Source organism: Manacus candei, unplaced genomic scaffold (assembly GCF_025592945.1).
Source record: "Manacus candei isolate 608988 ecotype Guabito, Panama unplaced genomic scaffold, ASM2559294v1 h1tg000046l, whole genome shotgun sequence".
Classification (NCBI taxonomy): domain Eukaryota; kingdom Metazoa; phylum Chordata; class Aves; order Passeriformes; family Pipridae; genus Manacus; species Manacus candei.
Window position 1 is genome coordinate 3,354,701 of NW_026138094.1, and position 16,933 is coordinate 3,371,633.

At 38.7% G+C, this 16,933-nt stretch overlaps 1 protein-coding gene across 3 annotated transcripts in view; it reads left to right on the forward strand.

Moving 5' to 3' along the window:
• The window catches only part of NEDD4 (NEDD4 E3 ubiquitin protein ligase), a 52,400-nt gene that overhangs the window by 2,578 nt on the left and 32,889 nt on the right, over positions 1–16,933 (forward strand). For 2 of the 3 annotated variants that reach the window (XM_051796531.1, XM_051796532.1), the window contains exon 1: positions 12,973–16,216. In XM_051796531.1, the coding sequence (XP_051652491.1) occupies positions 14,705–16,216 (1,512 nt within the window). In that variant the 5' untranslated portion in view covers positions 12,973–14,704. Of the gene's footprint in view, positions 1–7,900; positions 7,975–9,589; positions 9,669–10,642; positions 10,682–11,127; positions 11,182–12,972; positions 16,217–16,933 lie in introns of those variants that run through there. The other variant, XM_051796533.1, reaches the window with a different exon arrangement.

The window sequence follows — 16,933 nt, forward strand, 5'->3', positions numbered from 1 at the left end:
AAAATGAAAATTTCTAATAATATGAAAAACAAGTTACTTTTTATCCTCTTATAAACTTCTGTTAGAGTGGAAAGAAGTGCCATAAAGTGTTCTTCCCACCTCCAGGTCAGACTTCTCTCACAGTGCTCTTTGCTGGTGCTTTTAGATGTCCCTGCTGAGATGGAGTGTGTGTACCTACAGGGTTTCGTTGAAGGGCTTCCTCATACAAAACTTTCGGGTTGTTAAGACTTGGATTTCTGTAGATTAAACACTTCAATCAAGCATTTCCTAATGAAGTATTCACTTCCACTTACTGTGTTTCTGTGACTGTTGACTGCAATACTAAATGCAGCATTTTCCAACAGTAATTGTGGAATGATCTTTCAAAGACTGAAGGAAGAGTTGTTGATATCTCAGCTAATGCACAATTATTTCCTTGGTTACAGAAGGAATTATGTTTTTTGAGTGGTTTGCCATGTTAAAAATATAATTGCTAAAGAGTTGTTCAGTGTTTATTTCTGTTTTCTATTAGAATACCTGTTTGCACTGTGGAATGGCATTCAGTAAAATGACACTGCTTTACACATGTATTTGATAATCGGTTTGATTAAAAAATTTCTATATGTCAGAGTTCTTACTCTCCCAGCCTGAATTAAGAACTTCTTATTTTGCTTAGCTCTTTTAATGTTGCCTAAATAACATTCCAAATTAGATAGCTTTTCAGACCTGTTGTGTCTGTTATGTTTAATCGGTTTCAGGGATCAAACCAGAAATGGAAACTTCTCACAGGCGAAAGTACACTTCCCACTTGAATACATTTTCCACTTCAGCTTTCTCAGTCACTTGAGAGCTGTCCTGTGTAGAACAAGTGTTTTTGTTTGCAACAGGTCAAGATTTCTCATAAACATATGGTATTTCATTCTGAAAAGCTTTAGGTATATTTTTATATTCCTTTAGGATCTACTACAGGAGTAGGTTGTTTATGGTTATTTAGCTTTCAGCTGGTTAATTGAACGTCTGAGATATATGGTTTGTCTTCTCTACCTCTGCACACATTACCCTCCAGCCCTTCTCATGATGCTGTCTTGGAGGTGATGCTGACGATCAGAAATCTTTCAAACATTACTTCAGAGACTGGCATGGGCTAGTCTTCCTCTGGTTTGCTTCTGACAAAAACAGTAGTTTTGTTTGGCTTGTTTGTGCCTGACCTTGAGGCAGCCCAGTGCTTCTGTTCTGTTCAAAGCCCAGGGTGTCCCCAGTGCCTCTGCATGAGGTGTCTGTTCCCTGTGACTGTTCTTGTACAGGCACTCAAACTGACAACCACAGACATGCACAACTCTGTGCTTCAGAAATGCTCTCCATTTTTTCTAGGCTGTGAAGGACTTCACCATTGCAAGGCATGTTCTGGAATCCAGCGTGTCTTGATTAGTGAAGACACTTGTAGAAATAGTGGTGCTTGCTGGCTTGAAGTCTTGAGAGGTTTTCTGGGTTTGTTTTGGGTTTGGTTGGTGTGTGGTTGGGTTTTTTTGAACAGCAATATAATTTGTGTAGATCTGGTGGTTTCCAGAAGCTGTTTTATGTACCTAGGTATGCTTTGTGTTGTTTTTTTAAAGCCTTTCTTTCACGCTTAACTAACAAACACTAAGTGGGAGTGTTATGGATATTGGGTTGCACATGTTGAAAAATTGCTTGGTGGTTGGTTGGGGGTTTATTTGTTGTGTTGCTTTTTGTTGTTTGTGTTTTTTTAATTCTGTTGACAAATGGATAACTGCATTAGTGAACTTTTGTCTTCTTGAATCTTTTCCTTAATTTGCAATCAAATGCAGGTGTTAAATACAACCTGTAGTAACAGCCAGCATTTCTTGAAGGATGAGACTTTCTTATTTATGGACACAAAACTGTAGAGGGAAGAGAGTGCTTGCTGGGTTGTGAAGCAGTGGTCAAGACAGCAAAGTCTCCTTCCTGTTTTCCATCTCCTGGTAAACTGAATTGATGATGCTGAAAAAGATTTATTATCATTTAGATGTACCCTAACATATATGTCTGCCTCACTTGCAAGGTCTGATTATTGCAGGAATTACTTTTCTCCAGCTAAGGCTTCCCATTCTGTGGGAAATACTTTCTTTCAAATGAGAACTATGTGCAGACATGATATGAAGCTTAAGAAAGCCTTAAAATATGGTTCCTGATGCTGCCTGAATCTTAAAAGGTGATGCTGCTGTACTGTTTTATCGTTGTAATAAGCTTTGATGCTTTTTTCTTGACTTTAGTGGTACTTGATTCTTGACCTGTCTAACTGGAACAAAAGAATAACAGGATGTTATTGCCTAGAGGAGTTGTTTACAACCGAGTGTTCTCTGTTAGAGTACTCAGTCATTTTTATATTGGCTTCCTCAAAAAAAAGCTCTCTAGTAGTCCAGGAGATACTGCCATTTTGTGTTTTACATTAGATTAACCATCCTGGTCTTAGTGTTTCCTTACATCCTGTGTGAGTCGTTTCAAAAAATGAAATCGAAAAACTGAAGCCAAAACTAGAACCAAATATTAAAATAAGAAAGCCAATAAAATTAATTTTTCAGTACTAATCAAATCTGTACTCTGAATAACCCTTCCACTAAATAAAAGCTTTCTCTTTTATTACTAGCAATTATTTTACTTTTTCTGACTTTTGTATGTGTCTTACACATGTTAAGCTGCTTTTTCTGTATGGTAGTTGTTCATCTGACCCTAATCAGTCGTCTGCTGCTGGCTGAGGTGTGTCAAGAATCATAGTTCAACCTCAGAAATGGATTGCAACTTGCTGGACACTCCTGTAAAGGTGTTTGGACTTGAAGTGTCTACAGTAACATCAGAGAGAGCCTTTCTAGCCACCAAGTTAGATCATAGTACGTTATGTGTTTTGTCTTACTGCTTAAAGTGAAGGAGAAGAGCTGGAAGTGCAGTATGTTCCCACTTGAATTATTGGATGTTGAAGATAGGAACTGCTGGCAAAGGTAAATGCCTCCTGCTGATGTAAAATTGTAGCATTGTGATGCACAACATGAAAAACGTCAGGCTTTTCTCGCCCTCCCCTGACTCAGGTGTAGGCATCAGCTTAAACATGTTGTAATCTTGTTGTGAATCTTATCACATTTAGTTTGTATAGGAAATATTTTGTCATTTGCATCAGTTCCAGGTTGCACATACAGGTGTCTGTACCTGCCTGTACACCCTCACAGACCAGAGCCTGCCTTTGGGGGTGCAGAGGAGGATCACACTTGCTTGTCCAGTGTCTTGTGCTATGGTCATCAACATGTCACCATTTCTTAATTTGTGCCTTCTTTCTCACCCTTTTTTCCTGCTTATGCCTTTTCTTCTGTCTTCTGCTGTCTTGGACGTCTATCACTAAAGCAGGAGTTTTTCTCCCAGTTGTCATTAGTGTTATTTTCCTGCCATGTGAGTTTGGAAGGAATGGGGGTGAGAATGGACAGTGTTAATAGTTGTCCTTCCAACAGTAATTATTGACTGCAAACGGTTTAGCCCAAGCAAGATCTAAGTTGTGAGGAAGTTTTAAACTCCTTATAAGCTTGAAATTTCTTTCCAAGTGCTGTTTTCTTGCCCAAAATGAACAGGTCAAGAACTTCTAACCTTAATATATATTCATTGAATATAGGTAGATTCATAGTGACTTTTGTGGAAATGAAACACTATCCACTTCTGGAAGTGCCACTTTATTAGTTTGACGCTTGCTTTGCTGTTCTGAGAACGTTTTAAACTATTTTAATAAGCATACATAAAAAGGATTTCTGTTTTATGATCAGTTCACAGAATCACAAACTGGCAAGCATTGCCTTTACAGCTTTAAGTTATTGATTGTCTACATACTGGCTCAGAAACCTATTTCATCATCTTGTGACATGGTATCTGTTAGTAAATAAATTAGTAGAGATTATGAAAATGGCATGTTTTAGCAGTCCCAGCTATTTTGACCAGTTCATCTTGAATGTGTACTGTTAGAATATACTAATATGATTAACAATAGAATAACGATAAAACCTGGAAGTTGATAATAAGATAACTATCTTGCTGACTCAGCTCTGTAAAGGATGTTTTGTCTGACTTAATTAGACCAAGAAGTTTTGGATAGTTCAGTCTCTGTAACACGTCACAGCCTTTTTCCCCCACCCCTTAGCTTTAAAACATTACATAACCCCTACAAACAATTGAAGCTCGAATTTATTGGGAGCAGACTAACTGATATAAACATTGTGTGCAGCCGCTCCCTGGCAGATTCAGCAGTTTTAAGAAATGTTTCTTTTTGGCGCACAGTTTTTACCTGGTTTATGTTGAGTTGCTTGTATTCTCGGAGGGAGCAGCTTAACAGCTCAGTTGTAACATTATTGTGTTCTTTTGTTTGTTTGTTTTTGCTTCCAGCCTCCGGAGTGGCTGGCAGTCAGAAGTTGTCAAAAGAAGCTGAATGTCTTTGTTCCATCTATAAAAACAATCCCAGAACAATTCTGTGCCCAGAGCTGCTGCCTTTGATGGGCTGTGTGTGCCCGTCTGTGTCACAGGGCAGCTGGGCACCGGGGCACTAAACCTGGGAGACTCCCCATCTATGCAGAGCAGCAGGGAAATGCTCCATCTCCTTGCCTGTACAGATGGAATTAATTCTAACTGACCCCTTCAACTTAATGTCAGGACTGCAAAAGCGTGGGTAGACATTTATATCCAGGAAGAGACTCTTGGGGAGATAAACTGGGCTGAGAGAGCAGTTTCTTAGAAAAGCTGCAGTGCTGCTGGACATAGATAGTGTGTTTTTGGTTACTGGCTGGGTGCCTGTCCCCTGCTATGTCACCAGAACCACTGGGAGCACAGCAGTGGTGTAAAGGAGTAGCAAGAGGAGCTGGAGGATGTCTACAGTCAATATGGAAGAGTAGAAGAGGTACAGGCTGCAGCCTGTGTATTTTTTTGACCACAGAACCACTCGTGTTGCAGCTGCCTGTGGATCTACAGGAGTTACTGATCCAGAATTTATTGTATGTGTGGCTACGAAGGAGGCAAATAAGGATCTCCTAAGCAGGGTGATTGAAGAGGAAAAGGTTAAAAATTGCCTTTGAAACAATAAATTTTTCATTTTGAATCTATTCCCTGTGGATGCCAGAATCACGCTTTATCTCCATGTGGAGTTTGCATCACCTGCTTTGTGTCTGCATGTAAAGAGCTTCAAACAGTCCTGGAGCTCTTTGGCTGTTCGTTTCTTTTCTGGGATCAGTGTGTTTGGGGCAGCTTTGTTGAGCTGTGGCAGCAGTTGCTCAGCAATCCTGCCTGTCATCAGTGAGTGGGGAGGAGAGGTCAGCTGGTCACAGCACAGCCCGGTATCCTGTCGGCAGGACTCTGCCTCTTCAGGATGTGCGAGGTCACAGCACTGTGGGTCCTTCCACTGTCAGGCACTTCTGCGTTTGGATCGAACTGTCTGAATTTATCCTGATGTGCCTTGGACACTGCTGGGACCAGAGAATGGGGAACCTCATCTCTTGGGATTATGTGTTGCCCTTTCACTTAGCGTGGGTTTTTTTTCTGAAGGTTCTGGTCTCCATAGCTTAGAAAAGGAAGAAGTGGATCCCTCAGTATCATCTATCAGTTTGAAAAATACAAAAAGGTGTGAGGTGGCTTTTGACAGTGAGAGCAGTTAGTCAAAAAAGTGAAAGTGAAAACAGGATTGCTGTAGGAACGATTGTTGTGAACAATTCTGGAATTTTTTTAAACTGTTTTTGTTAATCTAGAAGGGTATTTCTACAAGGCAGCTCATATGTGGATGTTGGCTTGCTTAGTTGTTCTGCTGGGCTAACTAAAATCCTGTAGCTGTCCTAGTTTGGCGCTGACCCCAAATAAATAACAGCCTTGCTTTCAGTAAGGCGTGTTTAAATCAACCTTCAGCATGCCAGCACTGGGTTTTTGGCTTCTGGTTTCCTGAGGCAATGTACAGAGCAATTTGTCTTTTTATAAAATAGCTTTCATATCTCTAACGTGATACAAGTAAATAAACCATGTGATTAAGCCAACTTTAAAATCTCAGGAGTGTGGAATTTTGAAAGCTTAGGCCATGTATTAGTGGTCAGTGCTGGGTGAGGTTGGTTGTTAGGTCTTTCTTTTCTGAAACATTACATTTTCTAGTAGGAGACAATGTTCTTGGAGGTGAAGGGAGAAGATAGACTTGTGATTTGGCTGGAATTGTCTTGGACAATTGACTGTTTTGTCAGTAAGTGGACATTGTAGATGTTCATCTCAGTTCCCATGCAATCACCTCCATCTAAAGAGTGTGGGAGAAACTTGCTTACTTTTTTATTATTTTATTTTAATTTAGTGGTGTGCTTTCAGTTTTATGTTGTTACCCAGTAGTTTTTGCCTCAGGATTAGCATGCAGTTCCCTCCATTAGTTTAAGAACCACTCCACTTGGGATTGGTTAGGGAATCCAGCCTTGTGGTTGAATAGGAGACCAGAGATAAAGCATCCTTAGTGCTTCCCAGGAGTCTCCTTTAGAAAGGGCTTTCAGTAGTGTGAGGAATTCAGGAAGGCCCCAGGGGCAACATCTGCTGCTTCAGCCATTGCTCTTGGTATCTGTTTAACTCCTTAACCACCCAGACTGGATCAGCTTTCCTCACAAGTGCCTCTGGCTCTCCATGGCCTACAAACAGCCCTTCATCTGGGAAGCTTTTTGCTTTTCAGAGAAACAGTGCTCATTTGTCTTCTTCCTTTGACATGGTCACAGCTGTTGGGATTCCCTCCCCCTCCCCCCGAATTCAGTATCTTATCAGATGAGCCATGGAGGACTGTACAGCTGTATTAATTAACAGGAGGAGTGCAATCACTTATCTCACTCCTGTGAGGCTAATTTCTATGATGTGTAATTGAAATACTCTTTGGTGCCTTAAAAATCTCATACCCTACTGACAGGTCATATTAGAAATCCTGATATTTTGAGTGTGACCTCTCTGTGGTGTTAAAGAAAAATAGATGCAAGAATTCTTTATTCATGCCTTTTTTTTCTGCCAGAGATCTTTATTTCTTTATTAATCTATTCTGATAAATTCAATACCCTTTTCATTCTACCCAGGAAATAAATATAGTCAGAATCTATTTCCCACTCTCTGATGGATGCCAAGGTACCATTAGTTGCAAACTTGCCTGGGCCCTGTGCATTTGTGTGAGTGTTCAGTGCCACTGGCGTGACTGGCCGGTGGGGTGTAAATGGCAGCCTGTTCCTTGCAGTCCCATAGGTCATGCCCCAAAAGCTGTTACACTGTTCAGAGTGTGTTCTCACAAAGGTCTTTGCTTGCTCTGTAGAAAGGACAGGTAGGAATTGCCAGCTGAGAAACATGGGAGCTGCTCATTGTTCCCAAGTGATCGCGTTCCTGGTGGCACCTGGAGCAGTGGAAGTTGCTGGGCTCTCTGGCTTTGGCAACAGCAGCTTGTCCTTACCAATGCCCTGGGTGTGCCCTGCAGTGTGTGAATGCTGCAGCCAGTGCAGGGCTCCCTGGGGAAAGGAATGGCTGCCACTGCTGGAGCAATTGGGAGTTTGGGAAAGAAGGCTGGCAGGAACAGCTGTTTGCTAGGTCAGCTGTCCTGTGGGATTTTAACTCAAAACAAAAACCCACTCCTATAGAGTGCCAAGAAGCTAAATTATTTAAAAAACCCAAAACCCTACTGTATTGACATTTTTTTGAATTCTGTGTCTACTATCAGGTGTGGATATGATGGTGATCAGACTAAATTTGCTACTGATAAAGCTGTTTCTATCAGACAAAGTAACTGCATTACTTAGTCTATAGTTTTCAGTGCAAATTCAAAATTATACCAATAGTTGCTTTTAGCTTTATAAATTAAAAATAGATCTGAAAAATAAATCTGAATGCAACTTGAATATGTTACTTTGTGTTTAAGGAGAACACACGAATCGTCAGAGTGAAGGTTATAGCTGGCATTGGCCTGGCCAAGAAGGATCTCTTAGGAGCCAGGTAAGAAAATCTTGTTAATGTATTAAGGGACAGCTGCTTCTTTCTTTTCTTTCTACTGCTTTTTAGTTCTTAGTAAATCCTGCTGTACCTCTTAAAAAAAAATCAGAACTGTTTTAACTGGTAACTTTATAAAATTATTGGAGATTATATAAACATGAAGATACCAATTTTCTTGTCCAAGAGTCGTTTGGACAGATCTTATGCTTTGGCAAAACAAAGTGTGGGAATGTTTCATTCTCTGCATGGTAAAACAGTTTTGCCATGGAGGATGGATCCATGTATGTATTTTACTTCATGTGGACTACAGCTAAAATAACAGGAGTTTATAGTCAGAATTTTCTCAGCTGTGTTTTAAAGACTTGGAATGAGCACAACACTAAACACTGGCAGCAACAGGACTATTTCAACTCAATTTGTGTGCAGAGGAACAGCATCCACCAGTTCTAGAGATGTGGTAGACTCAGGACTGACTGCAGGTTCTGGATATGCACTGATTAAAAAGTTAATCCATATAAGAAAAGAAATAAAGTGGGTTAACATTTAGCAAAGGAAAGATCAGGCTTCTGAACTGGGAGCTGAAATGCTTGATCTTTTAGAGTTGGCAAGTGGGAAAATGCAGTTTGTACTAAAGCCACTTTTGCTTCTGGCCCCTGTACAGAGGGTCTGGAGAAGTACTGATGGGTTTAGTGCTAGTTCTGTCCCTGCTTTGGCCTATGTGCAGGAATGTTGTTATTTTAGCACTTACAAAATTACTACGTGTGACATCAGTTTAGCATTAGAAAAAAGTCTCTTCTGATATTCATATTTTCCTCAAAGCCAGACAGTCTCTCTCCAATTTTTTTTGTTCATGTGCAATTTCTCTTTTTTTTTTTTTTTTCTTTTTTTTTTTTACTTCAAACAAAAATAGGTCAGGTCTTCTCATCATAACTTCAATCTGTGAAAACCATACAGCTCTTTTGCTGTATGGCAGACAGTTTGGTCACCTTTTGTTACTAGTCTGTTTGAGCAATTATGCCTTAACTCTGTTTATGAAAAGTAGATATTCATATAATCTATTGGTTTTTTTGTACCACAGGAAGGGAAAAGGCAGTATGACATTTAAGCAATCATATTAGGACATCTTCAGTAACAGAAAAGCTCTGTGAAACTGATAGAACATTTAGTAAAAATATTACATGTTCAAGGAAGTACCTCAAATTCCAGGTGTTCTAAAGTGTTAAAAACAAGATATTTAATACTTCAAACTTTTTCAATCACAACTGATTTTTTTCGTGCATGTCTTGTTGAAATGCAAAAAAATTTATTAAATCTGTTCTCCTGAAATAACTGTGAAAGAGGACAGAGAATCAAATTGTAGTGATATATAGAATATGAAATGGCATAGCTGGTATAGTTATAAGCAGTAACAGTGTTTAGATTAGTTTTATCTCTAAAACTGTTTAGGAAATAATTGTAATTACAAATGCATATGGTGTTCATAAAGTAATTGTAGCTTCATAGCTACAGTTTCATAGCTTCTATTAATTTAAGCCTTTTAAAACTTGACTGCTAATAATGCTGACCTAAAAGGACATACAGCACCATGCTTATCTTTTTTCTTTCCCCCCCTTCTCAGTGACCCATATGTGAAGGTGACAGCCTATGAACCAGGGAATGGAGTCCTTACCAGTGTTCAGACAAAAACAATCAGAAAGGTTAGTTATTTTTGTGGGTGTGGTGGGTTTGGGGTTTGTGATATTGTGTTGTTGTTTTTTTTTTTAAATCACTCTCTAAAGGAGAAGTTAACACTACAGGAGATATGAGAATTAATATGTCATTCAAGGGAATGGACATAGGGAAAGAAATGTTCCATGACCTGCTCTGTTTCTCTGTTTGTGGCATTGTTGTGGTATTTTCTCTTTAATAAATTTGTTGAAAGGTAGAGGAAAAACTAAGGAATATAAGGTGAGTACTGATTCAAAGCTGCTGGAAAACGGTCAGTCTTAGTACTACTAATTTATCTTAGATTAACTAAAAATGAAAATCTGTATACATGAGGGGAAAAGCACTCTTCCAAATTGTTGCTTTAGTATAGTGTCTGTGATTTATGTAATGAGATCACTCATACATTTTTCCCTTCACGTTGACAATGGTTACATTAAACTCTCATCATAGCTAAACTAGCTCTAGTATTTTTAAAAATAATCACAGTTGAAAGATGTGTTTAGTTGAGCAGATTCTGATGTGTTTGACCTGCCTGTGCCTGGTCTGTCTAGATTATATTGGGTAGAGATTTGGCATTTGCTAAGAGTTCATAATCTGAGGATTAACGTATGTTTGCATGTAAGTAGTGTGGGTATTGGACTGAGAGGAAGGCAGTGATTATTACTGAAGGGACATACCATAAATTAACTTTTTTTCGACTGTCTCATGCACCTTTTGTGCATCCATGGCATAGGAAAAATCTGAGAATACTTGCATAAAGTGGCTCCATTCTGCACTGTATTAAACAGCACAAGACTCCTCTGACTTTTACCTGCAATATCAAAGTTAAAGCTTTTGTATTTTCTTCTAAACTGGATTGTTACATGGGATAAAATGTGTAAAATATCAAAACAGGCAGCAATATGGAATTGTCAGTGAAACTAATGCTCTCTTCCTTTTTTCTTTTTTCTTCCTTCCTGCATAGTCCATAAATCCAAAGTGGAATGAAGAACTCTTATTTAGAGTAAGTGATTTTGTTTACAGACTTTTTACCTGTTGGATATTATAATAATACATTGAGAAAAAACTACTAACTACTTTCCCTACTTCAGAACACCTTCCCTAATTCAGAAATAAGTCTGTAATTAATGTTCTAAAAGGCTCACAAACTACTTTTCTTAGGAATAAAGTTGTTAACTCTTGCACTAATAAAAATGTTACATTTTCAGTCCTAATGTTGTGTTCTTCCTGAACATGGAATGTTGAAAGAGTTTGGGATAACACCAGTCATGGTTTATTGGTTCTGATATAGAAATGTGTTGCCCAGTAAAATGGCAGCAAGGTGTAGATTTGCTGTTTAATATTGGTCTTAGGTGTTTCTTTCCTCCTGCATAAACACGGAGATTTTACTGAAGAAAAATGCTGGAATTCAGTATATATATTGACTGTTACTGTACTTCTTTTTCCTAGGTTAATCCTCAGAAACACAGACTCCTTTTTGAAGTATTTGATGAAAACCGTTTGGTAGGTCTTTTCATGTTAATATTGCCATGTATTAAAGACTTGAATGAAAGTAAGTTCACCAGGCTTTGACATGGATAAAAAACGCACACCAAACAGCCTTTATAGTGAAACCTAATGCTGAAGGCAGACCTGGTTCATTTACTTATCTGATGTTACCACACTTTGTGCAGTTCTGAAGCAGTTACATTATTACTCTAAACTTCTAATGTGTTTTAATTCATGAGAGCATCATTCTTTTATAGTTATGGTGTGTTGTAGTTCACTTGGCATGGCCAAATTCGTTGGTGATATTGAAAGCTCCGCTTTAGATGTTTATTTTTTCCCCACAAACAAAGCAGTATTGGTAATGTAGGTATCTCTGCATGGTGTGAGAAGCTTCTTCAGTGTGTGAGGAGTAGCACAAGAGAAAACATGTCTGTATTTTCTTTGGAATACTCAAGAAGTGGATTGTAATCCTGTGAATAGGTGTCTCTGAATGGCAGGACGTTGGTGAGGCAGGAATAGCTTGGGCATTTATCTCAGCAAAATCCAAATTCCTCCTCTGAGCAAGCTCTCATTTTCTCTGTGAAGGTGTCTACTTACCTGTCCTTCTATCTGTGTGTTTTATTGCTAATGACTAAACTTGTAGCAGTACAATCATGACACTTGTATCCATTTCACAGGCATTGCTTCTCACTGGAATATATTCCTTTTCCTTCTGCAGTAGTTTGAAACTTATAGGAGGGATTGAGTGCTCTTGCACTCCTAACACAGTTTCGTTCTGAATAACTGTTATAAAGGGTCTCTTTGTGCTTTGTGCTTGAGTAGTGTGTTGGCCATGAAAAACATTATTTTTTTCCCTAAAGCTTTCTGCATATGTTCAGTAATCCATTGTATCTTTTGTGGAGGTGCTGCTCTGCTAAAATTGGGAAGAGTGAAAATGTATGTAAACATAAGTACAAACTGTCTAGAATTATTAGATTCAAGAAAGAGGAGGCTTGTTTCTCGTTCATAGGCATTACACAGTCCCCGAACTCTTTTGCTTCTTAGCTGGTGGTATTACCTGTCCCACATATTTCAAATATGGTGTCTCTTTGGTTTATTTAAAAGCAATGTTAAAAGGAATCACCAGCATTTGTGGCTTACACAGATGATTAAATATGATTTGTCAGGATGCTCAGATTTTCATCTCGACGTTATGGGGTGCAGTGTGTCCCTCAGGAGGTCCAAGTGCTTTGTCCATTGGGACACCTCTCTGGAACGTTACTGCCACTGCCTGGAAGCCACAAGGCATGATTAGAAAGCCAGATTCCTCATTTTTTTTGGAAGAAGGGCACTGTTTACTTTGTGGTTTCCACCAGGAGAACTCCTTTGCATTCTTCCTCTAATCTGGAGTAGATAAGCTGTTTGACTGTTTTCCTTATGGGAGAAGAAGCAACTAAACATTTTTTTGGCATCAGCTAGGAAATGGTGCTTTGTTTCCCATGTATGATTGTATTTAGAGGTCAAAGCATCATGACCTCATCAGTCACTGTATAATTCTACAGTAAAATGCCCTCACATATCTTAGGGTGGCTTCTTGCTGTTTTTTGTGGGGTTTTTTTGTTTGTTTGTTTAAATATATTGCTTGAGGTAAAAATGTAACTTTTTGAAACTGATCAAAAGAATCTTTTATGGATTTTTCCTTTCCTCTTCTTTCCCCATCCCAGTCTGCCACCAAACTATAATATTAGAAGTAGTCCTGTTGGTTAAGCATAATGAAATAAATGAAGTGTTGTATTTGTTGGCTTTTTATGAATAAGCCAGTATTCATTTATTACTGCATTCTAATAATGGAATTCAGGTAACGGAGGTTAAGTAAGCCCTGGGGTATAATTAGAAAACAAATTTGTTGCTTGCAAACAAGGTACTGTGAATTTGATTCTTGGCTCTTTCTTGAGAAGGAGGTATAAATGTTAATTTTACTGCCTTCTAGCTTAAAATACAGTAAAGGTTAAATAAATATGAAGCAGAAAAAACTCCAAGTAGTATGACCTATAAAAGTATAAATGGCCTACTGTTCTCTTCTGTTTGTACTTTTTCAGCAGCACTAAGTAATTTCATGTCAGTGCAGTCATGTTCAGTGCTGCATCATATGTGGCTTATGGATTCAAAAGTACATTCATAGCCAAATGTTTGTGTTTTTTAAAATAAAACCCACAACAAAAAATCCCACTCAACAATAAGATTCGAGATTTGTCTTTTTTCAAAAGTCCCACTAGGTGCCAGCAAAGGACCTTTTCAGTTATGTGAGCCAGTGAAACGTTTTGTAGGAATTCTCAATCCCATTACTTCTGTGAGAGTTGACAGTACATATTAACTTCTTGACATGCTGATCGTTTTATTTAAAAAATAAAAATTAAAAAATACTAATTAGCTATGAGTGTTTGAGACAGTTTGTGTATAATTATACAGAATAACTTTCTTCTGTAATAGTGTTTGGTAATGCTATTTATCTCTGTGCATACTTAGCTCAGTGTTCTAAAGTTTGTGTAGCTGGTCATATATCTGCAAACCATACTGAACTCTAATGAATGTCTCCTTATTGTGGGCTTCCAGCAAACAGGATGAGGTAGTTCACTTTGTAGGAGTAACTGGGTTTTTTCTACCTTTAACAGCTGTAGTTTGAAAAGGTCAAAATAGAAAGAGAAGGTTAACATGGTTGGCTGAAAATAAATGCCAAATTATTAACCAAAATAACTTTTTGTTGCTCCAGTTCAGTTGCACCTCGTTGAAAATTATGAGTTAATAGACAGGAGAGGGTTCTGCTATGTGCAAATCTGTAGAAAGTGCGATTGCTTAGCAGCATGTGGATTGTGAGATAATGCCAGATTCTTTTCGAGTTTTACTTAAAGAGTGCAGAAAAACTTTTTCTTAAGGGGAGGAGGAGGCTTATTTTGCTGGTTTATGCATAATTCAGACTTCAGCAGTTTGCTAGCATGGTTACTATTTGGAAATTCAATCCTGGACTTGATACTCAATTATATGGGACTTCATTCCTACCAACTTCCTGTAATTCTAAACCTATGGGTAAAAATATTAGTAGTCATACGCTGCTAGGAAAGTACGGACACATTGACTCAGCTCATGCAGCCGCAGCAGGCGTTGCTGTTTTAAACTTGGAAGTTCTGGAAGCTTATTATTTGTGTTCCTTTATGCAAATTACAGAAGGTATAGTTGAAAGAAGGTCGGTGGTGTTTGTCAGTGTGTCGCAGCTGAGGTCCTTGGAACGTAAGTGCTTTTTAAATGAGTGCTCTCTGACTGCCAGCAATCAACGACAGTCCAGAAACTGCAGTTCAAGGAATGGCTGACATTTCAAGAGGTACTTTTTTTTTTTTTTTTTTTGAATGCTAGTATCTTGTAGAAATTAGGACAAAGACTGCAACTTTTATGGGCTTTTACTGTTGGGATGTACTAGCTCTGGGTTCCGTGCAGCTGGCTGTAGCCTTTCTGGTGAAGGATCTTTGTGGTTTTTGTTTGCTAACATGCGTGGAAATAAGAACAAATGGCACGGCGGTTAAGATTGCATTTTGCTACCCAAAGAAGCAACACAGATCCATTATCAGAAACCTCTGAAGATGTTTTGGACAGTAATAGTTGTATATACTTCAAAAAATCGCAGAATTCTGCACCTAATGTTACCCAAGTGAAGCTGACTCCCAGGCGAGTTGCTTATGCACCTGTAGTGCAACAAGTCATTAATCAGGAGAAAAAACCAACTGTTTCTTCATTGCAAATAAAAAAGAGCAGTTCACTGCACATTTCCCTGCAGTCTAGAAAGCACAGTGGATGTTCTCGGTTTGGTGATGCCTTAGCTGCTGGAGAAGACACTCCATTCATTGGAATTGATAATGAAGGGAATTGTGCTCGGATCGTGGTCGATCACCGATCTAATGACAGCCTCCTGAGCAGTGCTGCTCTCTACAAAGGCAGCCTCAGCAGTATTGCAGCAAGTGACAGCGGATCCTTCAGCAGTGCTGGCAGTGACTATGGATCATGTGCAAGTACCACAAGTGATGGAGGTTCCTATAGTAACAGTGTCATCAGTGACAGTGGCAGTGGCACCCTTTGGACAAGTGACAGCACGTTCTGTAGTGGTGTTGTACATGGTGATTCTTCATATAGAAGCACTGCAAACAAATGTAACCCCTACAGGAGTACCTCATCTCAGGAAACTCTGTGTAGAAGTAGCACTACTTTTGACCAAGATGCTTTGTCAGTGAGGAAGAAATCTAAAATTCCATTGCGGCGTTGTTCATCACTGGTTATTTTCCCCAGGAGTCCTTCCAGCACTCCTCCAGCTTCTCCAGTAAGCTCAGGTCAGCTACCACATAGAGGCATGTATCAAACATCTCATAGACTGATTATTTCTCCTAGTGAGCTGGCACAAAAAGAAGATCCAACCACTTCCAAGGGATTCCTTTCAACAGCAGTCAATGGACTTAAACTGTCTAAAACAGTTTGCTCTTCTGGCGAAGTCAGAGACATCCGACCACTTTATTTGAATCCGTCATTACAGGACAAAAGTCAAACTTTGAGTGGTTCTGAGCAGACAGCTTGTGAAGAGGTGTCTGATGGCTTCTCATGCGCTTCAGTTCATCTCAATCAAAGGCCGTTTGCATCGAGCAGTGAAATGGTTAATGGCTGTTGCAGTCCAGAGTTAAATCTGAACTCCGGTGCAAAATACCCTCATTTAAAACTGGAACGTAGCACATCTGCATGTCTGCCCTCAAAAATAGATTCAGACTATCAGATTAGTATAAATGAACTAGAAAGACCGAACGTTCAGATGAGCAAAGCTCACCATGTTTTGCAAAGAAGTGTTTCCTTGGAAGGATCACGTCAAAAAGTTTCTTGCTGCTTAACCAGCCTTAAATACAAGTGTCACAGTGCAAGGACGTCTCAGTTGCACATACAGTTCAAACCTGGGAATGAAGGAAAAACAACTGGTGTTAGGAAAAGATATGGAACCTCTAAGAAGGAAATGTCTAGCACTTCTTTGTGGAGGCCCCTTAAGGTGAGTGTTCTGGTTTATAGGAAACTGTGACACAATTTTACAGCTGAAATTTAGCTGGAAAATAATAAAAGTTGGCAATTGAGACTCAAATGCAATGATTTTAGAATTTCCTATCGGTGTCAAATTGTCACCATTATGAAGCTAATTTTCATATTATCTGTAAAAATTGGGGTTTAGATTTGTTTCTTAGAATATGATACATACAGTAGCATAGGTGATTAGGTCTTACAGTGAAATACCTGTATTTAATACATGATAAACAATAATTTCCTGTTTACTTGAACTCAAAGGGATTTCTTTTCTGGTTACCTAGATGTGGGAGTTACTGAAACTTGAAATTAAGTTTTGTAGGTTTAAACACATAACTTCTCAGTAAATGAATAGTAATTACTAAAGTTTGCATATAAAATGAGTGGATTACTGTAGTGTTTTAGATTTATTTCATATAGGCTTTACTTTACAGAACAGTTTGCTGTATGTAGAATTAAAGATAAGTAATATTTCAGCAGAGAAACTGTAAATACCATTTGTTTCTGTATACACCCTGAACCACAGGAATTTTCAGAGTTTCCTCTCTTTTTTTTTTTTTTTTCCCTCCTTCCAACCACTAGCCCAGCCTGAGCAGTACACTGTAACTTAATACCTCTCCCAACAACATTGCTGTTCAAATTGTAGTACTTGGGTCTAGAAGGCTTGTATTAAATACATATTTTTTTG